At 36.1% G+C, this 27,673-nt stretch overlaps 2 protein-coding genes across 6 annotated transcripts in view; one reads left to right on the top strand and one right to left on the bottom strand.

Annotated features, from left to right (window-relative positions):
* The window catches only part of ptprna (protein tyrosine phosphatase receptor type Na), a 36,391-nt gene extending 13,123 nt beyond the window's left edge, over positions 1-23,268 (top strand). The window contains exons 4-23 of one of the 2 annotated variants that reach the window (XM_067408614.1): positions 2,996-3,089; positions 3,949-4,102; positions 4,181-4,490; positions 5,079-5,204; positions 5,374-5,405; positions 5,679-5,941; positions 6,763-6,849; positions 6,958-7,037; positions 7,191-7,255; positions 14,875-15,084; positions 16,867-17,079; positions 17,489-17,636; positions 18,086-18,159; positions 18,750-18,827; positions 19,035-19,154; positions 19,243-19,409; positions 21,465-21,518; positions 21,625-21,689; positions 21,767-21,840; positions 23,129-23,268. In XM_067408614.1, the coding sequence (XP_067264715.1) occupies positions 2,996-3,089; positions 3,949-4,102; positions 4,181-4,490; positions 5,079-5,204; positions 5,374-5,405; positions 5,679-5,941; positions 6,763-6,849; positions 6,958-7,037; positions 7,191-7,255; positions 14,875-15,084; positions 16,867-17,079; positions 17,489-17,636; positions 18,086-18,159; positions 18,750-18,827; positions 19,035-19,154; positions 19,243-19,409; positions 21,465-21,518; positions 21,625-21,689; positions 21,767-21,840; positions 23,129-23,200 (2,486 nt within the window). In that variant the 3' untranslated portion in view covers positions 23,201-23,268. Of the gene's footprint in view, positions 1-2,995; positions 3,090-3,948; positions 4,103-4,180; positions 4,491-5,078; positions 5,205-5,373; positions 5,406-5,678; positions 5,942-6,762; positions 6,850-6,957; positions 7,038-7,190; positions 7,256-14,874; positions 15,085-16,866; positions 17,080-17,488; positions 17,637-18,085; positions 18,160-18,749; positions 18,828-19,034; positions 19,155-19,242; positions 19,410-21,464; positions 21,519-21,624; positions 21,690-21,766; positions 22,710-23,128 lie in introns of those variants that run through there. The other variant, XM_067408613.1, reaches the window with a different exon arrangement.
* Positions 23,269-24,456: 1,188 nt separating this feature from the next.
* dnajb2 (DnaJ heat shock protein family (Hsp40) member B2) overlaps positions 24,457-27,673 on the bottom strand; it is a 10,704-nt gene continuing 7,487 nt past the window's right edge. Inside the window, exons 10-11 of one of the 4 annotated variants that reach the window (XM_067408617.1) lie at positions 24,900-24,960; positions 24,457-24,594 (exon numbers count right to left, since the gene is read on the bottom strand). In XM_067408617.1, coding sequence (XP_067264718.1) covers positions 24,932-24,960 — 29 coding nt within the window. In that variant the 3' untranslated portion in view covers positions 24,457-24,594; positions 24,900-24,931. Of the gene's footprint in view, positions 24,595-24,822; positions 24,961-27,099 lie in introns of those variants that run through there. The other 3 variants (XR_010897071.1, XM_067408616.1, XM_067408615.1) reach the window with 3 other exon arrangements.

The following is a 27,673-nucleotide window of genomic DNA, read 5'->3' as shown; positions in this document are numbered from 1 at the left end:
AATGTCCGACAAAATTAAATCTCTCTGGTCAAATTGTCAGATTAAAACTGCCTAATAAACCCGGCCCCGCCCCCCTAACACAATCTGAATCGGCAGTTTTAAAGTTTTTAAACAACATCGCATGTTCCATTTCAAATAAAGCGCTGATGAATTCACCTGCTGTAATGCCGCGTTCCAGGCAACCCGTAACCCGTGTTTTTCGAACCTTCTACCCGTGAAAGTGCACTGGAACAGCAGTCAAAGCCGTGACTTCCCACCCGTGAACTCGTACTAGATCGATGTACTCCCAGTTACGAGTTCTGACGTCATACAGCCCGTGAAACTACAGTGGCAGCCCCTATGGATGCAGTGTTTGTGCAAGTGCACGGTAAAATAACGTAAAATAAAAGTTATAACAGCTTCTCTTGCCTTATGCGCCGTTTTCCTCCTCTGTTTCCCTCATATAAGCAAGGAGTAAGCACCTTTGGCATAGAAATTATTCTTAAGCCCCGTATGGTCCGCCTTGTTGGTTTGTTTACACTTTTACGCAGTTTGGCGTGACTTTCCTGGAACACTACAAAGTCTTGAGTCGTGATTTAAAGTTGTGACTTACGGGCTCAAAAACCTGCCTGGAACACAGCATTAATCCGACTGACAGGACTAAGATGGTGGCGCCCATTTCGCATTATAGATCAAGATAAAGATCATTTATAAAGGGTTTAAAACAACAAAACACACTCATTTACACATATTTGAGAATCGGAATATCAGAAAGTTGATTACATGGTAAGCAATTTTGCGAATATTTTAAATTAAAAAGGAAAAACTAAATAATAGCGATCCATCTGGCATACAGTAGTGTTATAGAGTGCCCCAGGGATGACGCGTTTTTGTAGGCCAACCCGGAAGTTAGCGGCGCACGGGTTCCCTCGATCGAAAGCCTATGCATTTTTCCCATAGACTTTTGGAAAATCGCAGAAAATAAGCTCTGTGTTTAACAAAGGGTTATGATGACACTTACACGTTTTTTCTATCAAGATAATCTTTACAAGTTAACACAACATTTATAGATTTTGAAGCCTAAATAAAGTACATGTTAAGCAATTTTGCGAATATTTTAAATTAAAAAGGAAAAACTAAATAATAGCGATCCATCTGGCATACAGTAGTGTTATTGTGGCTGCGTTCAGCGCTGGTGACGCTCAAGACGCGTCGCCATGGAAACAATAAGGGCAAACGTTCTAAAATAACGGTCGCCTTAAAAACCTCACTCTTTTATTTTAAACTCACTCTCGAAAGGGTTAACAATTGATCCTGGGTATTCATAAACTGACGTTTCACATTGTACATTCCTAAACCATGAGTTTATTATTATTTATTATTTATTATTATTATTATTATTTTTTATCATTTATTATTATTACCATTATTATTTGCATATTTGCGATGTCAGCGTCATTGATTGGATAAACGCAGCACGCGAGCTGTTTACATAGCTCGATACTGATACTGATTGGACGTTTCGTATTATAAAGGTAAGAATGAAACCGTCTCTTCTTCACTCAAATTGTCACGTTTTCTGTCAGCATATGACATTTTTTTTTCTCTCAAACGCTGAATTTACTGTTTATATGCAAAGCGCAGTGTTTCTGTGACTGTCTAAAGCACGTGAATATGAGGCACGCTATTGGTTATCTGTTGCTAAGCGTCTAGTAGCATAACATACTAACACCGCATCGTTTCACTGTACAAATTTGGCACCACAACTGCTCCGGAGCAGGGTTTCATAACCCCGGGTAATAAGTGGTGCTAACCCTGCTCCGGAGCAAGTGTGAGACGTTCTTTACCCGGGGTTAAAAGTTGTGTTTAGAACGACGATAACCCGGGGTTAAGCGCAGTGTGGAAAAGCCCTTTACTCTCACAGTTGACATTAAAGCATTAAATACTGCATCCTGTGAATGGTAGCTTTGTTGACCCTTTCCTTTTATCTCACTGGTACTCATATATGGTGGTTTATGAGGACACAAATGTGTATAATGACATGATGAGTTATACAACTTCCTATGTCCATATTCATTGGCTAGAGTAAATATTACAAGGTATTATACAGGGGCGATGCTAGGGTCAGAGCTTTAGGGGTGCTGAGCACCCAATGAGCCCCACTGCCACCACCCACCCTCTTTTCACACAAAAACAAAAAATATGTCTATTGAAAAATAACTATCATTTTAACATTGATTCAACTAACTCCAAAATCCAGATTTTTCTTTTCTTTTTTTTTTTTTAGCCTAGTTATTAATTGAATAACGAGACACAAATTCAATCATGTTTGGTCTCATTTATTTTTGATCACAGTGCATACATGCAAAACCTTTAGTCCCAAAGTGCGCACAAACTACAAACCACAAACTACAGAGTATGTTTTGGACATTATTTAACCTTGTAAAAGACGAACAAAAATTTTAGAATAACATTTCTTACTCAAGTTTTAGGGGTGCTGAGCTCCTTTTTAGGGGTGCTGAAGCCCATGGTATTATATAAGGTAAATGTGCAAAATGCAAACAATTTTCTAACAAGATTATAATATTTGTCTATTTATTCATTACATTCAAATATTTAACACTTCATTGATTTTCTGAATCCTTATATTACCAGTTTAAGAATAGACTGGCTGTCATCTGCTTCCATATCTAATGGAGTGTGTTATGCGCTGTGCAAGGTGTATTAAAAGTAATAATTTAGTATAATATCAAAGGAAATTATAAAGAAATGGATTTTCCATTAGACTAAATGAAAACAAATAAACCATTGCTGACAGGATTGAGTATCTGAGGTTTCAGACTTGTTTTCAAGAAAAAGTACACTCACAATGCAGTGACTCACTCCTGTAATAAACACACTGGCAAGGCATGAACCGTATTTTAAGTACTACTGTACAGTACATGTAAAGTACTGTCTTACATGTACATGCTTACAGTGTTTGTGCTGATGTGTGTATTTGTGTGCGTGTGAACAGGATTCTCCTGGCAGGATGAAATCACCCAGCGCATCATTGCTAAGGAGCTGAGCCGTATTCCTCACGCACGCACCCAAAAGATCCAGAATGCACAGTGAGTACCAGATACACAACTTTTAGCTTAAAGGAATAGTATCATTTACTCACCATCATGTCGTTTCAACCCTGTATGACATTTCTTCAGTGCAATTTTTTTTTTTCTGTGCAATTACAGTTTGCATCCCCATAAAAGTATCATGAATGTGCACTGTGTTCTAGGTTTTTAAATTCAAATAATAGCTTTGTGAATTTTGAATTGTTATTCACTTCGCTCCAGTGCGCTAGTAAAGGATCATTGAGTCAAGCTGAACGTGAGGACCAGATCAGTCTGATTCTTATTAATTTTTCACTCTTTTTTTTCAATCAATTCATGTGAATAATTTGATTCAACATAATATTTCATTCATGAACCCCTGCTTCCCTCATGAATGATCAAAGTAGTGCTAACATGGTCAAGATTTTCTTTTTAAAGATTTATTTTTTGACGTTTCTGCCTTTATTGAATAGGAGACGCTTGACAGGAAGCCTTTGGCTCCAACATATCAAAATTTCAGTGTTACTGAAATGTTGTGTTTCTCACATAAAGCTATTGTATAGCTTCAGAAGACGTGTATGGTCTACTTACGTAAAAGATCCTTAATACTTTTATGGTGCTTTGGCTTCCTTTTTGATGCTTGAAAGGTCCATTTTATTGTGATTGTATAAAAAACATTTTTCAAAATGTCCCCTTTTGTGTTACACAGACGAAAGGAAGTCATACAGCATGAGGATGAGAAAGCAATTTTTTATTTTTCAGCTGTTCCTTTGAGTGTGTGTTATTGCTCCTGGAAAACTTGATTTCAGAGGTCTCGTCAGACCTCAGATGTTTGATCTCTTGTATTATTAGATTTAATGTAATTGACTGAATTTTTCAGGCCGCCACAGCCTGCAGCGAAGAAGGTCTATTCCAGCTCCAATTCTGAACCTGGTCCAGCTCAGAGCTACATGGATTACATGGTCTTAGACCCCCACCAGTCCTCCTCGCTCCGGATGCAAGCCCTACCAATGGACCCATACTCATACCTACAAGTAAAACTGGCATAGAAAGATTTATTATGAGAAAAAGATGTTATCATTTAGACTAATTGTATCATTGTTCTCTAACAGGAGGACATGACCCATTCACTCCACCCTCACAGCAGCATGGGATACCAACGACCCCCGTCTCGAACCGGATCCCAGCAAAAAGACAGAGACCGTCAGCTGCTGGAAGATGCGGTGTCTCTCTACCTCTCCTCCGCACAACCCTCTTTCCGCCACAGGGGGGCAGCAGCCCTCCCTGCTGCTCCATACTATGAGGATCTAGATTTCCCTTTGGAATATGGAGAGGACTACACCCTACAGGAACAGCCCAGCTCAACCCAGCGCACCAACAAGAAACTCCCTCAGGACTACAGTTCTCTTGCTGGATTTGATGGTGAGTACCTTTTTTGGGATGCTTCATATATTAAGATGTTGTCATAGTAATCATTTCACTATTAAAATCTGCATGTGGCCTTTTTGCTTTAGTTTTAAATTTGGAGTAAATTCATATTATCTTGCTATTTATTGTATCTTACATAAATATGTGTAGTTTGCTTTCAAATTTGCTTTCCTAAGTTTAACAATACAAATATGTTTTTGCGAAACTCAAGGCTAGGATTCCTGTACCTAAAATAGAAGAGCTTGGTGATAGCATAACACCAAGGTCATAGTTTAAATCCCAGGAAATGCATAAACTAGCAAAATATTATTTTGAATCCATTGCAAATTGCTTCAGGTAAAAAAAAAAAAAAGTGTAAATGTAGCATTTTATTCAATATGACTATGTTTCAAATGTTAGTGAAGATGCATGTTAACATTGCATTATAAATGCATACACTACTATTGCACTACTGTAAATTTATGTAATCTTCCTTATATTTTGAGAGGGATTGCAGAGTTAGTATTTCATTTTATGGTGCAACAAAACCTTATCTGTATATATGAAAATAACATCTTGATTCTTGAACTTTGTGTGTTACAGATGATAAACTGGCGCAGTTGGCAAGTCTTTTAAAGGGTTTTGGGGTGGACCCACGAGACCTGAGCCCTCAACAGATAAAAAGACTTACTCTAGTGTTACAGCTGCTACAAAACATGGAGAACACAGGTATAAAGTGGCATCACAACACATGTGCATTATCAAACTGCTTAAATCATAAAGGAAGAAGTCACTGCACCTGGTCTTATTGTCATGCCAAGTTTTTATTTTAAATAATTTTGATTATTTAGGCATTGTGTGATGTTTTTTTTTTTTTTTTTATCTTTCTGTTCCTCAGATCAATCCCCTGGGACGGTCACGGTAAAAGAGGTAGGCGCATCTAATTATTCATCTAAAGGCTAAAAGAAACTATTAACACTTTCACCTGGACTTGTTTTGAAACATTGCTTTTAACGCACAGTTGAATGAGTCATCTAATTATTTAAATAATGCTGCCACTTCTCATAAAGCTTGAAAAAGTAATAAAAGGGAGTAATTAATTAGCTGCACATTGCTTTTTCAGGTTTAAAAAATCTACGCAGGATTTTTTGTAGTATGTTGTCTTTTTTTTTTGCACGTAACGGTTTCTGTTTTCCTCGACAGACAATTGTAGAAGGCAGTGATAAAGTGACACAAAAAGGAGCCAAACCCCCCTCACCTGTTTCAGCTCTGCCCGCCATCCCACCATACCAGCGGACCCCTACTCAGCCCCCATCCACGCCAGCCCCTGTGCCTAAAGAAGACAGTGTGGGGCCCACCCTGTCAGCAAAAGACCTGGATTTAAAAGAGAAAACCGCCAACATCCTGAAAACCGCTAAGGATGGGACGAACAGAGAGGAATATGGCTACATCGTCACTAATCAGAGGTAGGAGTTAGAGTCAAGCTCCTAAAACTTTTTATGGTTTCAATTCTGTACCATTCATTCACCTGAAATTTACTATGGTGGAGTTATAGAAATCTGCCCTGATCATTTACATAGTAATCCAATGAATGTGAAGTATCTTCCACCTCTAAGTTTTAAGAAAAACACTATTTTCATAGTATTAGACAGGACAAGCATTGCAGTTATTTTTTGTCTTAGAGTACAGTAGAAAATACTCCTTATTAACTATTGGACTGTTTTTGTTTCCTGCTTCAAATGTAATAAATGTAATGAATCAGAATGATGAGCTTTTAAATAGCACAGTATTCTCATGATTACTGAAAACATTAAATTATTTTAAAAAAATTGTTATTAAGAAGGCATGAAAATTTCTGTAGTCTTTTTTTCTAAAATAATTAATCAGGAAATTGTTCTTTGTGAGCAATACTCTATAAAACTTTTTACATTATTTATTAAATCAGTTATTATTTTATTTAAAATGCCATGAGCAGGTTTTATAGAAATGTATGACAAAATATGTTTTTTTTTTATTCTATGAAAAATATATTTAATGTGACTACATCAAATATACATACCAATTTCATTTTTATATTAGAACTAGAAATAGTTGCTTCAAATTATTCTACTCCTTTTCATATTCATTGGTTTTATCAGTTATCAGTTTTTCCTCTTTCACAATCTCGTGATGATTTTCTGATGTATTTCTGTTAATATGGCTGAATGTCCCTTGAAATGTATTTAATCTATTTGAATGCTCATAATAAAACAAATGTATTATATGTCTTCCTGTGTTTTCCCTCCAGTCATTTAAGTCTGTATGATGGGGTGAAACTCTTAGAGACCCTGGCAGAGAGAATCCATCTCTCCACGAGCAGTTTCATCAACATCAGGTAAAGTGTGTGTGTGTGTGTTTGCCTTGCTGGATGGAGAGACTAATAGTTTGGTGAATAAAGGGAGAGAATAAAAGCAAACATTTGGCCGTTTGTTAATGTGTGCAGCGTGGTGGGTTCTGCCCTGACGTTCAGGATCAGACAGAACTCTCTGAATCTCAGTGCAGAGGATGTGGCCAATAAAGCTGGTGAGTGACAAGCCTTCTCATTTGGACCGTTAAATTTACATCCAGCTGGCTGGGGAAAGGGACAGAGAGAATTTGATGAAAGGGGGAAAGAATGAGCAGGCTTTTATTGATCAATTCACACATTCACAAACATGTTTTGTCTTCATATTGCAGTAGCTGAGAAGAAGTTCCTCGAGGGTGAGACAGGTTTGAAAATCATCCAGACTGGAGTGGGAGAGGTAAGAATGTCCTCCAACCACAAACCGCAAAAAAAACCACTGTGATCAGCCGATCTATAGATTAGTGAATATGGGAACCGGTTGGTATAATGAGGCGCTCTCTCTTGTCATTGGCCACACAGGTCATTATTCTCTACATAACCGCCCTCATCAAGCAACATTCTCATTGAAATTCATAGATTCTACAGTTTTGTCCATCTATTATGTACAGATCACGTACTGATTCTCATGAATCACTTTGGCATTTAATACTGAACCGAACAAGGAGGGCATTTGAAATGAAATGTTTTTTGAAATCGTCACCGTTCATCTCGAACTGTCCCCACTGTACCGTTCCCCCGTCTCAAATCCTCCTGCGTTTTTTCCCCGCTGTGCCTCATTTCTCTCCCTCACTCATTCTTTCTCTTCTTGTCCCATGCCATTCTCCCCTCTGCCATTCTCTTTTTTGTTACCTCTGCCTTTGACCCCTCCCCATCCCTTTCTCCCTCGCTCCCCCACTTTCTTGGGTGGCTTTTGTGCTCGGTGCATATTGAGGCGTTCTGCTCTCCCTCGCTCGCTCCCCTTTCACTTTGTACAGCTGTTGCAGGCCCTTGAATGCAGAATAATGTCTTTTGTTGCATCCGGCTGCTCATATTTTTAATTATTCTTTCTTGTTCTATTGTGGGCTGTGACACTTTCTTTGCTCTGAAGTGCACGGTTGCTGAGTGTGTGTGTGTGTGTGTGTGTGTGCACTCTGTCCTTTATCTTATAATTTTCTCTCTCTCTGCCTCAGTAATGAGACCTGCTTGCACCTGACTGTTTTTTGTCCGCCTTTTATGGGGATACATGCTTAGGCTGTTTTGTCTCTCTGTGCTTCTTTCTTTCTCTGTGAGTCTCTTTCTTCACTTCTTTAATGAATTAAAGTTTTTGCATCCCACGGTGACATACATAGCAATGCCCAAATTTTGGGACTCCCACTGAGATTGCCTTGAAATCTTATTAATGACAAATTTTACCCTGTACCCTGGAGCATTTACATTTATTGAAGATCACATCCTGAAAATCCCTTTTTCTAGCTTAAAATGACTAAAATATCAAAATTAAAACATATGTATTAGTCCTCTCTTAGATTATATATATATACATATATATATATATATATATATATATATATATATATATATATATATATATATATATATATATATATATATATATATACATATATACATACATATATATATATATATATATATATAGAACCTTAGTTCTGTCAGGTGCTTCATAATAGAACCTCTCAGTGGTTCCACCATTTTATGGATTTAGTTTCAATTTATTAACTTAAATGTTATTTATTTAACTTTAATATATTATCTTAATTAAATTATATGAATTAAGCAGATCATAAACATACTTTATCACTAGACAAAATTAAAAATAACCTGTTAAAGATGAAAGTATTATGTAATAATTTTAGACATTTCTCCTTATATAAAACCTTTTTGGCATGAGTCAAGAACCCCATTGAAGCTTTTTCAAATCAAAACACTTATTATTCTATAAATCATTGGCAGGGTACATGACCCGTATTGTCCCCAGCTTATTCCAGATGTGAAGGCTCAGTGTTTGTGTCCTTGCCAAACCATATTACTTACAAACCCCTTTTTGGGCCCATGGCACTTTCCTTACACCCCATTCGTTGTACCCCCTCCTGCTCCTGTTGCTTTCGGCCCATTTTTTCCCCTCCTCTCTCTCTCTCTCTCTCTCTCTCTCTCACGGACAACCTATCCAGGGCATCAGTACCTCCCCCACCCCACCATTTCACCATCAGCAACATGTGGAGCTGTCGCTACGGCAACGACGTTTGATGTGACAAGTGGCGGCATTGGTTGAATGGGGCTGAGAGGCAGCGAGGCCTTCATATGAGTCGGACACAGCTCTCGGGGAGGCACATTCTCTCTTTCCCCTCCCTCTACTTGTCCTTCCCATTTATTTTCACTCATTTACCTTTTCGCTCCGGCACTACACGTATGCCACTCTTTCCCTCCGTTTTGGTTTCAAACACCGGCTACTTTGAAGCGCGTGCTTGATGCTTTGCTTAAGTTGTTGGACCGGGGATGTGTGGACTTTGAGTAGGCTTGAAAATGTGAGATTGAAGACAGCCCTGCTCGTGATGTTGTGGCGTGTGTGATGTAGAGGTATACGGTCTGAGCGTCCGGACAGCACACGAGATGTGTGCGGGTGAGTTCTGTTTCATACCAGATCTAATGAAGCTGTTGGCCTTGATGTAGTTTTTGAATGCTGAGATTAATTATATATGCTGATGTTTATCTGATGGTTGTTTTTGACACTATGATATATTTTCCTTATATAAATAATTATGCATATATAGACATAGGCTACTTATTGCTTTATTATTCGATCAGCGCACTGATGCTATTAATTAGGCGCCCTGGTTTATCAGATTTAATTTAGTCAACATTTGTAAAAAATATATATATTTTATAAACACTTTTTCAAATATATTTTATATTCTAAAATATATAATATTTATATATTCTCTTTCCCACATGTGGAAGTTGTTTAAAGAAAGGTAGAAATTTCACATTGCACTGAATTTACTTACTAGTTTTTAAAAATGATCACAGCTCAAAAAATATTGTTCAACTCATTGTACACACCTTGGATTATAATATAAAACTGTGACAGAGTTGTGAATAATCCTGTATTTTAAGTGGAAGTCAGTGTTTTGAATAGTATATATTATAGGCTTTATGAGAAATGTGTGTAAAATGTGTGTACATGACCACTCAAACTTTTAATTTCACTCATACAGTAACTAAACAGCACCAGACTAAACTTGTAAAAAGGTATTCAAATATTTTTTTCTCTCTCCCTCCAGTTTTACAGGGGTTAAAATAAGATGATTATTTTTAATTGAATTGGATACATATATAACTATATATTAGTTCTGTTATATCGATTAATCGTGATTAATCGCATCTAACATAAAAGTTTGTAAACATATATGTACACACACACATATATACATATACATGTATGTATGTATATATAAACGTGTGTTAGATGCGATTAATCGATTTGAAAGCACTTTTTTATATATTTATGCAAAAGCTTGCCTCTATATCATATCATATATCACAATAACAGAACTCAAAATTGTTTATCTTTAAATGTCTCTTTTACTATTTGCTAATATTTCACAAATTGATAGATTTCAGATCACTGAAAATTTAAACTGAAATAACAATTAACCACATGCATTTGGTTACATTTCACATCTTCAGTATTATGCTGCGTGGCATACACACGCATGTGTGTGTGCATCTGGATGTGTGTGTGAATATACGTATACCATGTACCATGATGTGTGTACCATGGAATATTTTTGTTAAACCCCGTTTTTTAAGAATTTCTTGAATAGTGATGTCAGGTGGACTGGTTGCTGTGGTAACAGGGCAGAGCAGGCTGGATGAGTGAGATGATGTAATCCGTTTGTAGTCATTGCAGGTGCACCTAAGTTCATACTATTTCTCATGGTTTCATGTACTAATTGTTAAAAGGTATTATTGTAAGGTCGTAAAATAAGTTTTAGCGCATAAAATGTTTTAATTGCGTATTGCTAAAACGACCCACTCAGTGACTGGAATTAACTGAACCTTTTTTCATGTTAAGTTGAAATAAATTTCATTTGAAATAACCTTCATTGCTTGCTTATCAGATAAGCAAAACCTTTTTTTTTTTTTTTTTTTATTATTTTCTAGTTTCGATCAAGATTGTTACACTCTGTGCTATTACAAATATTGCTTATAAAAAATGTTTATTGAAAGATGCAAGGGATAGAAAAATCATTCATTATAAACAACTCTCTGAAGGCTTTGAGAACTTAATGAAAACTGCACACCTTCTGCTGTGCAATATAAAGGCAGAGAGACGACGGCTGTGATGAGAATTCTGACGAGTCATAGTCTAAACGCTTCTATCAGATAACAGAGTCCTGCTGAATTGTGAAATCAAATGACAGCGAGTGAATGGAGCAGAAGATACATGATGGGACAGACAGACAGATGAAATCTTAGATCACCGAGAGTCTCTGAGATGGTCGGCGCTTCATTTCACATTCGGACATCTCGGCCGTGCCCGAATTGCCTATTGTGATTCAGAGTGCGAAGCTTTGGGTGATCTTTGCCCCCGAGATCTTCCAAAACAAACAAGCACACATACACACACACAGCCACGCATGGGTGTTTGTGTGTGTGTGTATCTTCTTTATCTGTGGCTGAGGTCAAAGGGCTCGGGAGATGTCAGAGGGGTCATGGGGAACGGCGGAGGGGTCCTGGGACCCTGAATCCTATTTTCCCGCTTCTTGAGGAACAGATGTTTGAATTATGCTTCTCGGCTAACAGCTTATTGTGATTCAAATGCACATTTGTATTCGCAGCGACACGTTCGTATATGCGTAGAGTACGTGTTGGACTTTTCTTCCCCGTAAATATGACCTCACTTGTGAGGTTATTCCTCACGTATCACCCTCTCCGGACCCCTTTCACCCCTCCTGCGCAGAGTTTTACTCTCTCGTTCCCTGTAACCATGCTTTCTCTCCTTGAGATCAGTTGCCTTCTCTCCCGCTTTCTCTCTGCCTCCTCATTTCTCTGCCTGCCCCTCTCAGACCTTGGGGGGCCTTTGTCCTCTTGTCCTAAACCAGCTCATTTTTCCTGCCTGCTCCCGTGCTCCATTCTAAAAGCCTGTCAGTCTTCCTTTCGGGGGGCCTCTCTGGAGTAGCAGGTGAGGCGCCCCACACCCCTTATCTCCTCCTCCATTGTCCTTCCGTCCAGTCGCGCACCCTCGCTTCAACACCACCACCCCCCTCCCTCCTTCAATCTCTTCTCCGGAACATTCTTCTAGCTTTTCAGGAGAAAAGGCCGAATTTGAGTGGGAACAAGAGGGACAGAATGAAACGTGTGAGGAACAGAGAAGGAGAAAGCGAGGGAGAGTGGGTGTGAGGAGGACAGGGAGCGAGGGGGAAAATAGTTGATGAATTTTGAGAAAAGAAGGGAAAGCGTCCTGACCTCTTTGTGGTCAGACTTAAGTGCTCATTCACTCAATCTTTTTCTTTTGCTAGCTCAGCTCTAGCACTGCAGAGCCCATTTAGATGGTGGTGAGGTGTCAGTCGGAAGGTCTGCTTCACTTACTCAGAAAAACCAGTGGGTGTCTGTGCGAAAATTACAGCCAGTGTAAGAATAGATTGTTAAAAGTTCATGTTGAATTTTTTTTCCTGTTTTGCTCCACATGAGAGAGCCTTTTTTATTAAAAAAGTAAAGAGTAATATATGTAAAGCTCTGTCACGCATAAAAACAGCCTCAAACGATCGTGTTCAGTTGTATTCAGTCAACTTTAAAGTCGTTATTTCATTAGAAACTTGAAACTATTATTAACCCTCTGGGACTCTTCGGTCAGAAATGACTAAAAAAAATTATGTTTTGATTTTTTTTTTTAAATTTGCTTCATCAGAAAGGATGACACTTGGTAACTTTTGTTGCATTAGCTATGTTAACACACACAAAAAACATGATTCGGATATGTTAAAGGCCTTCACTCTATTTTAATCTGAAATATTGCATTTATTGAAAAATTATTAAAAAAAAATTTAATGGAAAAAATAGCTCTTGTATACATATTGCAAATTATCATAAAATCCTCTCAAAATTCTAAATAATAATCAAAAAATATTATTGAACACAAATATATTACATTGATTTTCCTGGAAAAAAAACCTTATATTTCAAGGCTTTGGTCACTTTTGACTGTGAAGGTACCAAAAATGTCTTAAAAATGAAGGGGCTCAGAGGGTTAAATATTGTTGTACACTAAATTCTTTGACAAACTTTGGTTTATGTGAGAGGCATATTTAAAAGGAATGGAAGAATTAATTCCTGTTCTTTTTGCCATAATCCCACCATACTTTTTCAGAATTATTTTCATGCCAAATATTATTTGATATGCTGGATGAAAGTAATATTAATTTAAGACTATTTAATTAATAAATGTAGTTATTAATGAAATGAATCAAGCATACATTTACTTGATTAAGTGCAGTTGTGATCATATATTTTTAGTCATCTTAGTGTCACAGAAGCTCTAGTTTAGTTTATTTTAGTATAAATTTAATTATTAATGACAATATAAGCATACATTTACTTGAGCAAGTGCAGTTGTGTGATTATGTATTTGGTTACACTTTATTTTAAGGTTATGTAGTTATATTGTATTTAATTAAATAAGTAATGAGTAATATTAATGAACTACATGTACTATAGAGTTACTGTTAGGGTTTGGTTTAGGGTTAGATACTTGTAATTACGCATAATTTACTGTTATTACTATTGTATCTGCATATAGTAACATGTAACTACGTCACCTTGAAATAAAGTGTTACCCTTTATTTGTGTCCTTACCTTAGTAATAAATTATGCAAACTCTAACTTTAACCCTATAGTTAGTACATGTTGTTAATATATCAATATTACACAGTACGTAAATGTATAATTACACTGTAACAAGGAAGGACACCTTAAAATAAAGTGTAACCAGTATTTTTAGTAATTAAAAGTCTTACAGAGGCTGTAGTTTAGTTCAGTACAGAGAATATTCTCTTTTATTTGAGTAAAATATTATTTTATATTTTATATAATGTTATTGGTAAAATATTATTTACCATTAACTTGTATGTACTGTAGGTTTCCCTACACTTGCACACGTAAAGATTCCAAAATAATAAAACCCCTTAAGGTGATAATTAGTATGGACATGGATTAAAAAGATGTTTCTGTCATTAAGTATTACGTACTAAGGTGGTTTCTTTAGATAACACCACATATCCTTTCATTGAATGGCGTAGGCGTATTGACAATAGCATATTTCCTCTCCTCTCTCATTTCCTTTGCTCACCGTGATGGCCATGGATTACATTGAGCATTCTGTTGTTGCCATGGTAGCACTACGGCCTGTTCTCCCCTGCTGAGGCTCCCAGACACCATGGCAACACCAACAGGCAGGGGTTGGAGACACGGGGGCAGAGGGCTGGGAAGGCGGGTGCATGACATCAACGATCATTGCGTCCCTTCGTTTTCTTCTCTTGATGTGCTATAAGTACAGATTGTGAAAACGGGTAAGAGAGAGAGAGACAGAGAGAGATCGAATAAAAATAAATGAGAGTATGAAAGAGATCCCCTCAGAGTGATTGACCCCTCCATTGTGTGGGGGATTTCCTTAATTGTTTACTTGCTGGTAATTATTCAGCGGGGCGGGCGTGTCAGTGACTTTCTCTAATTATTTCAGGGTGGCACGTGGCTGTGCGTGTGTCTGGGTTGCCAGGGTAATTAGTAGTCGATGATGACATCCGACTTGTTTACACAAACAGAGAGAGAGACAAAAGAGGGGACGAGAGACACCGTTTTGTGCCAGAGAAACCACTTGAATGCTGCACCTTCCTCAGTCTGTCTGAAATGGTTTTATTTTAATTTTCTTGCATGTAGTTTTTCCCTGCCTTCACTCTCTTTGCATTATGCCATCTCATGTTTCGTATATTTCTCTGTTTATTTCTCTCTCCCTCATTATAGAGGAGCGAGGGGCGTGGTTTGCCCCAGGCCACACGGGTAGGGGAGGGGTCGCGTGGTGTCATCCTGACAATGGTGGCCATGGCGTGTGTGGGCACGGTGTTGTTAGTCGCCCTGACGGTTGCCTGTCTCCGTCACCACGCCCGTCAGTTAGCCTCTGGCAAATTGGGTCTGGGACCAGAAGCCGGTGTGGAAACCCACTTTGATTACCAGGTAGCCCACACTGTTAAACACACACAAGCTTCAATACAAATGCAGAGACACACTAAGATATTTGCTATATTATATATTTTTATTATATATTTTTTTAGGAAATGCAGTCAGAATGCATAAAATGTATTCAGAATGAAAAAATACATCACACAGAAAAAACAAAACAATATAATGGCACAAGGAATACTGCCATAAAACAGTACTATATTACAATTTAAAATAACTGTTTTCTATTTGAATATGTTTTAAAATAATTTATTTCTGTGATATTTTCAGCATCATTACTCCAAGTCTTCAGTGTCACATGATCCTTCAGAAATCATTCTAATATGCTGATTTGCTGCTCAAGAAACATTTATTATTATTATTATCAGTGTTGAAAACAGTTTTGCTGCTTAATATTTTTGTGGAAATCGATATATATATTTTTTAAGGATTCTTTATATATAGAGTTGTATAGAAGTAGGGGTGGGTGATATGACCAAAATCTTATATCACGATATAAGTAATTTTATTTCAAGATAACAATATATATATATATATATATATATATATATATATATATATATATATATATATATATATATATATATATATATATATATATATATCACAATATAGTCATTTTTTATTTAAATAAGGTTTTTATGATATCAATTTTTGGTAACATTGTAACTTCAAGCATTGGAAATAAGAAATACTATATAAATTGTATAAAGTTATCAAATGTATAAAAAAACCTGCATAGTCTTCACTGTGTAAATTAAATATACATTTGAAGACTTCAGATGCAAAAGCCTCTAAGCGCCGTCTGAAATTTTCTTCTAAAATGAGCGTTTTTATCAAGCTTGTGTGTGTAGGTTCAGTAATTTCACTTTAATGGCAATTAATAGGTCATTTTCATTGCCATTAAAGTGAATTAACTGAACATAAACATACGAGCTTGATAAAAACGCTAATTTTAGAAGAAAATTTCAGACTGCACTTAGAGGCTTTTGCATCTCAAGTCTTCATTTATTCTTATTAAAGTTACAAAAGTGATTCAGTCAAGAGCAGTGAGAGATTTTATCTTTTTTTTGTTGTTTGATCAACAATAATGACACAGGCGACAGCAGGTATATTTGGATGCCGTCACTTTAAGACCGACTGCACGGATCCAATATACTTGTGCATTTTCTTTCTCAAATGTTTACGTTCACATAAATGACTGTTCACTTGCAAAGACAGTCATTCTGACACATAAATATTAGTATTAAACTTTCAAGCCCAATTAGGTGACAAAAAGAACTCATTTCAGTACTCACATGCTTTATAAGCAGCGGCTTCATGTGCACGCATCTCTCAGTTTCAAATCACATGTTTTTAAACCGCAATGCTTAAAAACATATGCAAATGATTAGCTTTCAGCACAGTCATATGAGCGTAACTTCGATAAAGACCAAAATCTCTACTGGTTGACAAACTTCTACCGGTTAATCATGTCTACCGCTGTATCTCCCACCCCTATATAGAAGGATAAAACACTGTCTAATATCTTTTGCCCTTATATCATGATGTTTAAAACATCAGTTTGAGAAGTGGCATTTTTAAGATGACTGCAGCAAACACTAATTTGGTGTAACTGGCATATAATCAGCACTGTAATTGCATATAAATTCATTTGACATTGGCCTTGGCTATTAGTGATATTGGTAATTTTACAGTGATGATTATTGATCTAAAAATGTAATTTGAAATATTAATGGTCAGTCAGTAATGATAAGGTTTCCCTGCATCTCTCAGGAGCTGTGTCGCCAGCACATGGCAGCCAAGTCATCGTTCACCCGTCCAGAGGCAGGCGGTCGACGGGGGACCGACACATCTCGAGTCAGCAGTGTGTCGTCTCAGTTCAGCGATGGACCGCAGCACAGTCCCAGCTCTCACAGCAGCACACCGTCCTGGAGTGAAGAGCCTGCACAGTCCAACATGGACATCTCCACAGGACACATGATACTGGTACAGAGCCACACACAGGCGTGCTTTTACACATGAAAATTATAATTCAGACTTTACTTTGATGACTTGTGTATCATATCTTTTTATATGCTATAAAAAGTGGTAAGAATCATACTCTAATTAACAGGAATTATTGCATTACAGCACGTATAAGTAAATAGTTTGCAGTGCCTGCTTGCACAAACCGAGTCCTTATTTAAACATGCACAAAATTGCAGTAAATTAAAGGTAAGAAGAAGAACTATTACAGGGTTTCCTGTGTTCATGTCCTATTTTAACTATATGGTCAGCTCTGAGGTTTAAGTTGTGTCCTGGACTCTAATCTGTGGTCTTTTCTATTAATTACATAGAAACAAACTAGCCTTTTATAAACAGACAGTGAAATACAAAGTCCATTTCTGGTGTTCAGGCATATATGGAGGACCATCTGAAGAATAAGGACCGTTTGCAGAAAGAGTGGGAGGCTCTGTGTTCGTACCAGGCTGAGCCGAGCTCCGTCTCTATCGCCCAGTGTGAAAGCAACATGGAGAAGAATCGCTATCCTGACTTTGTTCCCTGTAAGAGCAATGTGCTGACATTTATTTTAGTGATCTCATCCATATACTGTACACTACTGTTCAAAAGATTTTGTTAAAAAGCAATTAATACTTTTATTCAGCAAGGACACATTAAATTGATCAAAAGTGACAATAAAAAGACATTTAGATTGATTTCTGAAGGATCATGTGACACTGAAGACTGAAAATTCAGCTTTGCATCACAGGAATAAATCACATTTTAATATACATATTCAAATAGAAAACAATTATTTTAAACTGTAATAATACTTCATAGTATTACTGTTTTACTGTATCTTTAATCAAATAAATGCAGTCCTGGTGAGTTTTGAACAGTAGTTTACACTGGTAAGAAAGGCATCAGATCATATAACAAATAATAGTTTACCAAAATTAGTTTTTATTTTTTAATATTCAGTATGTTCAATAAAAAACAAATTCTCTTTTAGATGACCATTCCAGAGTGAAACTAAAGGCAGAGGTCAACCCCTCCAAAGAGGACTACATAAATGCCAGCACTATAGTAAGAAACAATCATTTATATATATATATATATATACACACACACACACACACACACACACATACATACATACATACATACATACATACATACATACAGTCAAACAAAAGATTATTCATTTCAGACATTTTTTATATATTTTTTTTACAAGTGGGTGCAGGACACTATAGTTCATTTATTTAAGTCAAGATAGCAAAATAAGTAAAGAGAAAGTAAACGTAAAAAAAGTTAACTGTGACATATTATACTCAAAAATTCTTCATACAGTGGACTGTCAGTAAAACTGAAAAAAATTTGAAACCAAAAATTATTCAGACACTTTGACTTGACCATGTTTTGCTTAAGTGTTATCTGACATAATTAAGATTATTATTTTTTCTGACACAGTTTAACTCTGAGATCTTGTCATATTTTACAATTTTTTTTTAAAATATAGTGAATAAACAGTAATAATGAATGTCTGAATCAATTTTGGTTTGAACTGGAAGTTATATATATACTGGATAAGAAAATATTTGTGGCAAAACACATTTCTAAAACATGTAAATGTGATCATGTCACATGAAAGGTTCTTCATTCTTTACCCATAGATTGATCATGATCCACGTTTACCTGCTTATATTGCAACTCAAGGCCCTTTACCTCACACTATTGCTGATTTCTGGCAGGTAAGTTGCACATGTTGAGAGTAAAGATGAAATTTTAGATATTATAGATTTAGATATATATTAATATAAGTAATTTATATTTGTGATAATCCTTTTCTAATACATTACTAAATGGCTGTAAATTAAATAATAGAAACATGGTAGTAAAATGCATTTAATATACAAATTATTCTTTGTGTACTGACACTGTTTTGATGCATATGCTAGATGGTATGGGAAAGTGGCTGTACTGTAATAGTGATGATGACCGCTTTAGTGGAGGATGGAGAAAAACAATGTGAACGTTACTGGCCTGATGAAGGATCATCTTTATACAACATCTATGAGGTGAGAAACATTAAGATTCACTGCCTTTATGAACCATGTGCTTTTAGTATTTTTAGTTTACTACTTATTTTTTTCTTGTTTGTCTCAGGTGAATCTTGTGTCTGAACACATCTGGTGTAAAGACTTCTTGGTTCGTAGTTTCTACCTGAAGAACGTTCAGACTCAAGAGACCCGCACTCTGACCCAGTTTCACTTGCTGAGCTGGCCTGCACAAGGCATTCCCACCTCCACACGCCCCCTGTTGGACTTCCGCAGGTACTGCCGCAACCGAACACCACTTCATGCTTGCAATACTGCTGATAAATGAACTCGTATTGCGACAGGACTACAAAAGGTCACTCTCACACACACATTCTCAAGGGAGATAACAGCTCCTCAAAAATATGACAAAAGATAATAGTGTGGAAATTATTTTCCGAGTAATACTGTCCAATAGCAACATCAGCGGAATAAGGTTCAGAGGGAGGCAGCATCCTTTTTTGCCTCCCTTGAGCTCAATATGTTCTCATAGAGAACAAAAAGATAAATTCACATGAAATCAAAGGGTTAAACTTAAAGGGTTAGTTCACCCAAAAATGAAAATAATGTCATTTATTAATCACCCTCATGCCGTTCCACACCCGTAAGACCTTTGTTAATCTTCGAAACACAAATTAAGAAATTTTAGATATTTTTGAAATCCAATGGCTCAGTGAGGCCTCCATAGGGAGCAATGACATTTCCTCTCTCAAGATCCATTCATGTACTAAAAAAATATTTAAATCAGTTCATGTGAGTACAGTGGTTCAATATTAATATTATAAAGTGACGAGAATATTTTTGGTGCTCCAAAAAAACAATAACGACTTATATAGTGATGGCCGATTTCAAAACACTGCTTCAGGAAGCTTCAGAGCGTTATGAATCAGTGTATTGAATCATGATTCAATCGCGTGTCAATTCGACACGCTGATTCATTTATGCTCCGAAGCTTCCTGAAGCACTGTTTTGAAATCGGCCATCACTAAATAAGTCGTTATTGTTTTTTTGGCACACTAAAAATATTCTCGTCGCTTTATAATATTAATATTGAATTACTGTACTCACATGAACTGATTTAAATATGTTTTTAGTGCATTAATGGATCTTGAGAGAGGAAATGTCATTGCTCCCTATGCAGGCCTCACGGAGCCATCGAATTTCAACTAAAATATCTCCATTTGTGTTCCGAAGATTAACGAAGGTCTTACGGGACTAATTACAGAGTAAACATTTCCACTAGGTCACATCCGAATTGAAATGTGAGTTTGATGACTTTTAGTGAGCACTAAATTAAAGGTGCACCTCTGTGCCCGTGACCATTTTTACTGAAGATTTGTTGACTACTAATAACAACAGCCAAAAAAAAACAAACAAACATCTAGTAACAAATAAATGTGCATTGTAACAATTTATAAGCAGCTCATATTAAATGCATTAACAAATGTATTGCTCATTGTTAATGTTTGTTAAAGTATCTATAAATCTTTAACATTAGTTAATAAAAATCAGCTTTTCATTGTTAGTTCTTGTTATCTCAGATTAAATAAAATGGTAACACTTTACAATAAGGTAAAATGTGTTCCACATACCTTCTACTCAGAAACTGTGTTAACGTCAAATACACTCAATTTCCATTAGACTAAAACACCCAAACAACACTAACACACACATACACAAGTGTTTTATCCACATCTGTCACACTGAAAATACTTTCCCTACTGTTTTTCCTCACCCTAATATGAGGATCTGCTTCACACTTGGGATTCCCTAATTATCTTTGGATGTTTTCTTTACCTTGAAGCCCACTCACCCCCAAGTTCCTCTCCTTTGAATGCATTTTCACTTCGGATCTTCTCCGTTTGTGCTCGACATGCTGCCACGGGCCCTGCTTTACCCCCCGTCTTTCTCTCCTTCTTCCCGTCACTCTCTCTGTCTCTGATGGAGATCGGTAGGTCCCTGGACATAGCACACCTCCCAGTGTCATTTTTGTGATTTGCAGCTAGTAGTCTGGGTCCAGTTGCATAGTCACAAAAATGATCATTGGTAGGTGTGAGTGCAGCAGGAGTGAGGCTTGACGGATGCTCCATCTCCTCTCTCCCCTTCCTTCCCCAGCATCACGCATCGTTTAATTCCTCGTTGTCGGCAGAATAATGAATTGTAGGGTTTGATAAATTGACAGTTATGCTCATTATGACATGCTCAGTTTTCAGTTTTCTGGCTCTTCTTCACCCCCACCCTTTCTATTCTTCTTTTTGTGTTATGCATCTCTTTTTCTTTGCTTTTTTTCAGAAAAGTAAACAAGTGCTACAGAGGACGCTCATGCCCAATCATTGTGCACTGCAGGTAAACGGCTACAATATGTGTCTCAGGCTCACAATATGGGTCTTTTTATTACCATTTTCTCTGAAAATGAATGATTTAAATGAAAATGGTTTCCCGTTTCAAACAGTAATGGTACTGGCAGAACCGGCACCTACATTCTTATTGACATGGTACTTAACCGCATGGCCAAAGGTAAGCGCCTCATTACGGTTTCATTTAAGTGCACCTTGTACGCGCTACATGCTTACAGGTTGTTTTGTCTGTTTTAGGCGTGAAGGAGATTGACATTGCTGCCACATTGGAGCACATTCGTGACCAGAGACCAAGTATGGTACGCACTAAGGTATGTATAAAGTGCTTTCTGATGATTTCAGCATGTGATTGTGCATGTTATTATGGAAGCTTGTTTCAGCCACGCAATAAAAAAAAAATAAAATTGTGACAATTGGTAATTGTGACAACTTGCCTCACAATTCTGACTTTTTTCTCGCAACTATGAGTTAATATCTCACAATTCAGACTTTTTTTCTTGTAATTTTGAGTTTATAGCTTGGAATTATTTGTTTATTGCAAATCTGAGTTTATAAACTCGCAATTCTGACTTTTTTTGCAAGATATAAACTTAAAATTGCAAGAAATAAAGTCAGAATTGCAAGATATAAACTCGCAATACTGGCAATTCAAACTTTATTTCTTGTAATTCCATGTTTATAAATTTGTTTTTCTTAGTTTATATCTAAACTTGAAATTGCAAGAAGAAAAGTCAGAATTGAGTTTATAAACGTAAAAAAATTGCAAGAAATAAATAGATGTAAACTCACAATACTGACTTTTTCTCGCAATTCTTTATTTCTCGCAATTCTTAATTTATAAACTAAAATTTCTGAATTTATAAACTAAAATTTCTGTATTTATAAACTTGCAATTGCAAGAAGTCGGAATTTGCAAAAATAAAGTCACAATTGCAAGAAATAAACAGAATTGCGAGATGTAAAATCACAATACTTTTTTTCTCGCAATTGCGAGTTTAAATCTTGCAATTCTTTATTTCTTGCAATTCTGAGTTTATAAACTCAAATTTCTGAATTTATAAGATCGCAATTGTGAGAAGAAAAGTCATAATTGCGAGTTTATAAACTCGGAATTTGCAATAATAAAGTCAGAAATGCAAGAGATAAACCTGCAGTTGCAAGAAGAAGAAAAAAGCCAGTATATCTAAATTCACAATTGCAAGAAGTCAGAATTGTGAGTTTATAGACTTGGAATTGTAAAAAAAAAAAAAAAAGTCAGAATTGCCAATTTACATCTTGCTGTTTAGATTTTATTTTTTTTTTTTCAGAATTTTAAGATATAAACTTGCAATTCTGACTGTATTTCTCGCAGTTCTTTATATCTCTCAATTCTGAGTTATATATAATTATATATAAGTTATATATAAACTTGCAGTCGCAATAAGAAAAGCCAAAAATACGAGTTTAAAATCTCGGAATTGCAAGAAATAGACTCGCTTTTTTGAGAAAAATGTCAGAATTGTGAGATAGAAACTCGCAATTCCTTTTTTTATTCCAAAGCGGAAACAAGCTTCCATACGTTATTGTGTATTTACGCACTAAGCTTGACTGTTTCTTCAGGACCAGTTTGAGTTCGCCCTGACAGCTGTGGCAGAAGAGGTGAATGCCATTCTGAAAGCCCTTCCTCAGTGAGCCACATCCCACTGTGTCCCTATTACATCCTTTCGACTTGTACTCACCTCTTTTCACACACCTCACTCACTTTCAAAAGTCGGAAAATTAATAATATCACACTATAAAAGACTATGAATGCTTTCTGTATGCTGGAAACACTGTACAGGGGCCAAATTCTTCAGTCCTAATTGAGTTTCAGGGAGAAACAATGGTTTTAAGAGACATCTACCTTCCAATTTAATTTAAAGTGACCTAATTTCTGAACATTGACAGTATAATGTCTTTTTTATAAATATATATACATATAATGTTTGATGTTGAAAATGCGGGGTCTTCACATTTTGTTGTTCTTAAAATGCTTTCTTTATCATGATATGGCCAAAAATGCAATTCATGTATTAAATGTAAAAAAGACAGAAGAACCCACCATGTCTCATGCAGTCAAACATGAGAACATATATGCACAGTCACGTCTGAACCCAAAAGTGGTTTGTTTCAGTGGAATGTACCTGAAAGGCACCTGTAATATCTTACAGTTCCTATCAAATCACTCACAAACGTTTAGTGCTTTCACATCCTTAATGTCTAGTGCAGCCTTTACGTCATGTGATGATCACTGTAAATAATTCATGGAGAGCTCAGTTTGTCTTTTCCTGTAGCAAATGTTTAGAAAATTATCAAAAAAAGAGAGAAATATATGATTATAATTTTTAAATGGTTCTGAATTAAATGTGAATCTGTGTAGCAGCACTGCTTGATGTGTGTGGATTTTTCTTTCAATATGATCATGCAGACTGAACTCTGCTATTTATTAACTATTATTCATAATATTACTGTTTTTACTGTATTTTTGATTAAATAAATGCAGCCTTGGTGATAGTTCTTTTAAAAAACATTTAAAAAATTGTACCGATCCCAACCGCTTGAACTGTAGTGTATAAAAAAACTACAGAATAATGGGTTATGAAATACAGATATTTTAATTAAAACAACAATTTTTTTGAATAAATAAACCTTTCATTAGTTCTGAAGATTTTAAATTCTCAAATATAGCATTTCAAATGCAACTGTACATTCATTGCAGTTTTGAATCATTCATTATTAAAAATGCGAAAGAAATATTTTGTCCTTAAGACACTTAAATTTTTACATGAGCACAAATATTTGATCAGTGCAGGCCACAAATATAATTTATATATAAAAAGTAATCCAGTATTCCCACTCCAAGGCTCACATTCATACACAAACACACATACATACTTAGCACGTACATTATTGACCTTTGTGTAGTGTTGCCTGGGATTTTTTTTTTTCAAATAAAACTTTGAAAAGGGTCTGAGCAGCAGGTGAGCCAGGCAGAGAGAAAGACAGAGAAGCAGAAAGAGAGAGCAGAGGACCGGGAAATGCTTCACCTGTTAAGAGCAGACGGATGAAGGCAGTATTAGTGTTGCCTCACAGTCCCCTGTGATGTGTTTGGTGAATTAAAACAGCACAGAATAATGAAATTGAGACTAATAAAACAGGATTGTTTGCTAGTTTGAGTGTACTAACATTTTTATGCACAAATGAAACATGTAGAGTTCAATATTTTCCTGGAATACTGTATGATCTACAGAAGGAGAGTCTATACACAAATGCATGTCAATTAACTATAGGTGGGGAGAAGATCTAAAAACTATGCTTACAAAGCTGCAGAGACGTCTACACTACGTTTTACCTCTGGGGGTAAGAGAGGGTCACAGCCACAGGTCAGCCTGTGAAGGCCTGGAAGTCGGACTCTGTAACGGCAGGGAGAATGAGTCAGGTAAAAAGCCCAGGAAAAACAAAAGCATAACCATAGCAAATGCAAATGAGGTTTACAAATGTAACTAGGGAATAGGAACGATGAATGTGCCGGTAAGGATAACAGTCCCACTGCATTACATGCTCAGCAAGAAAAATAAAAAGGTATTCAACCTAATATAATGCATAAAAATAGTTCTATTTTCAAAAATCTGATTTAAAGGCATACTAGTTGCTAATGTCCATTTATATCAGGTATACTAGAGAAAAAGCTGGATAAAAATTAGCAGTCCATCAAAAATACTTCTTATGCTGAACATTTACAAATGAATTCTTATGAGCAGAACTGATTCATTACAGTTTATTGTTCTTTGTATTAGCAACAACATGTTAACAATGACTGAAACAGCATTTATTAACAATTTAAATGGCACTTTCTGAGAACTGAATATGTCCTCTGAATTAGGATACTTCTCTTCTGAGATAATGTTGTCTGTCTCACATAACATTTTCAAATGTGAATAGCAGTTTTGTGTAAATAACTTTGTTCCCTCTTTGCAATTTACATTAATTGCATTTTCATTAATATTCACATAGCATCACATTCAAACTTTTTGTGCTTTGTTTAGTGTTCATTTATTGATTGTTCATTTTATATCACAAAGCTGATAGTTATTATGAAACAAACTGCACAAGCAAGTAAAAAAAGTGTAATGTGCTTCTTTGGCTAACTTACACACAAACTGGCATGTGAAATAAAGCATTGGCAACAACAGCCAAGCATTTGAATTCTAACACACAAAAAAAAGGCACAAACAACAGATCAATACTGAATATTTCTGATGCTTATAAAACTAATGAAGAGAGTCACTGTCAGTCAGTTATTTGGCACATTCAGATAAACTGAGATCATTTTGGATTTACATTCCCTTACATGTCTGACTATCCAAGTCATTGTGATGTACCGCTTTGAGCGCTAACGTTTAGTAATTAGCACTCCTAGAGGCAGATTATCTTTAAGTCTTTGTGCAAAATTTCCTCATATACAAAAATGTCATCTTCACATTCAACAGGTACCTCTGAAAGCATGACAAATGCACCATAAAAATCAGAAAGCATCCAGACGAGAATCAGAAAATCTCCTTTCTAGAAGGAATGATAGCAAACACTGATGAAATAGAGCACTTCACTGCAGGAAGAATGAATGGAACGTTCATTGGGAATGGGATGCCAACTAAAAGCTAAAATGCTCTGTAATACTCAGAAAAGCTATTCAATTTGTTCAATTGACTCCAGGACCACACAGTGCCCACAACAATATTTTAATGTCTTTTATAGTTTTTCAGAATGTACTTTTTAAAGGGTTAGTTCCAAAATGAATTTTCTGTCATTAATGACTCACCCTCATCTCGTTCCAAACCTGTAAGACCTTCATTCATCTTCGGAACACAAATTAAGGTATTTTCATGAAATCCGAGAGGTTTTTTATCCTCCATTGAAAGTAATGAAATGACCACATTCAAGGTCCAGAAAAGTAGTAAAAACATGGTTAAAATAGTCCATGCGACTACAGTAGTTCAATCTTAATACTATTAAGCGACGAGAATTATTTTTGTGTTCAAAAACAAAACAAAAACAACTGCTTTATTCAACAAATTCGTCTCTCACCATCTCTCCTCTGCTACGCTATTTTCATTTCAGCTTTCAGGTTCTACAGTACATCCAAACAGCGGCTAGGTATTGGCGATGCCTTTTCACATGAGCAGCACGAGGCATCTGAGTGATGCTGATGCACGCAGGAGCCAGCCAATAATAAGCCGGCATTCGCACGTAACCATGGAAATGCAGCACTGCGCCAACTGCTTAACAGACTGACAGGGAAGAGGAAAAATTGTTCAAGTCGTTTTTTTGTTTTGTTTTTGCGCACAAAAATTATTCTCGTCGCTTCATAACATTAAGGTTGAATCACTGAAGTCACATGGACTATTTTAACAATGTCTTTAGTACTTTTCTGGACCTTGAATGTGGTCATTTCATTATTTTCAATGGAGGATAAAAAAAACAACAAAAAAAAACTCTAGGATTTCTTCAAAAATATCTTAATTTGTGTTCCGAAGATGAACAAAGGTCTTACAGGTTTGGAACATTATGAGGGTGAGTAAATAATGACAGAAATTTCGTTTTTGGGTGAACTGACCCTTTAAGGATTAAGGATTTTTTTTTTTACTCACAATTTTTATCCAATAAAGAATTTTAGAGATTGGCAAAATGTGTATTCATTATAAAAATGCCCATGGAGTTATAACATTTTATGGTAACACTTTACAATAACGTTTCATTTGACTACATTCGTTAAGATTAACTAAGATTAATCAATGCTGTAGAAGAATTGTGCATCTATCTCAACACATACTAATACATTTGTAAGGTCAAACACCGTATCTGTTAACATTAGTTAATGCACAGTGAACTAACATGAAAATGAACACTTATTAACTAAAAATATATTGCTCATTATTAGTTCATGTTAGCTAATGCATTAACTATTGTTAACAAATGAGGCATTATTGTAAAGCGTTGCCGTCTATATTCATTTACATGACTTCTTTCAGGTCTAGAAATGACACTTTCTGTGATTTCAGCCATTATGCTAACTTTCACAATTTTGCTAACCATATGCCTGCTCTCCAATATCCCAAAATCGCACCC

This window comes from Chanodichthys erythropterus, chromosome 14 (genome assembly GCF_024489055.1).
Source record: "Chanodichthys erythropterus isolate Z2021 chromosome 14, ASM2448905v1, whole genome shotgun sequence".
Taxonomy (NCBI): domain Eukaryota; kingdom Metazoa; phylum Chordata; class Actinopteri; order Cypriniformes; family Xenocyprididae; genus Chanodichthys; species Chanodichthys erythropterus.
The sequence above is the reverse complement of the archived record's forward strand: the minus strand, read 5'-3'. Positions and strand labels throughout refer to the sequence as shown.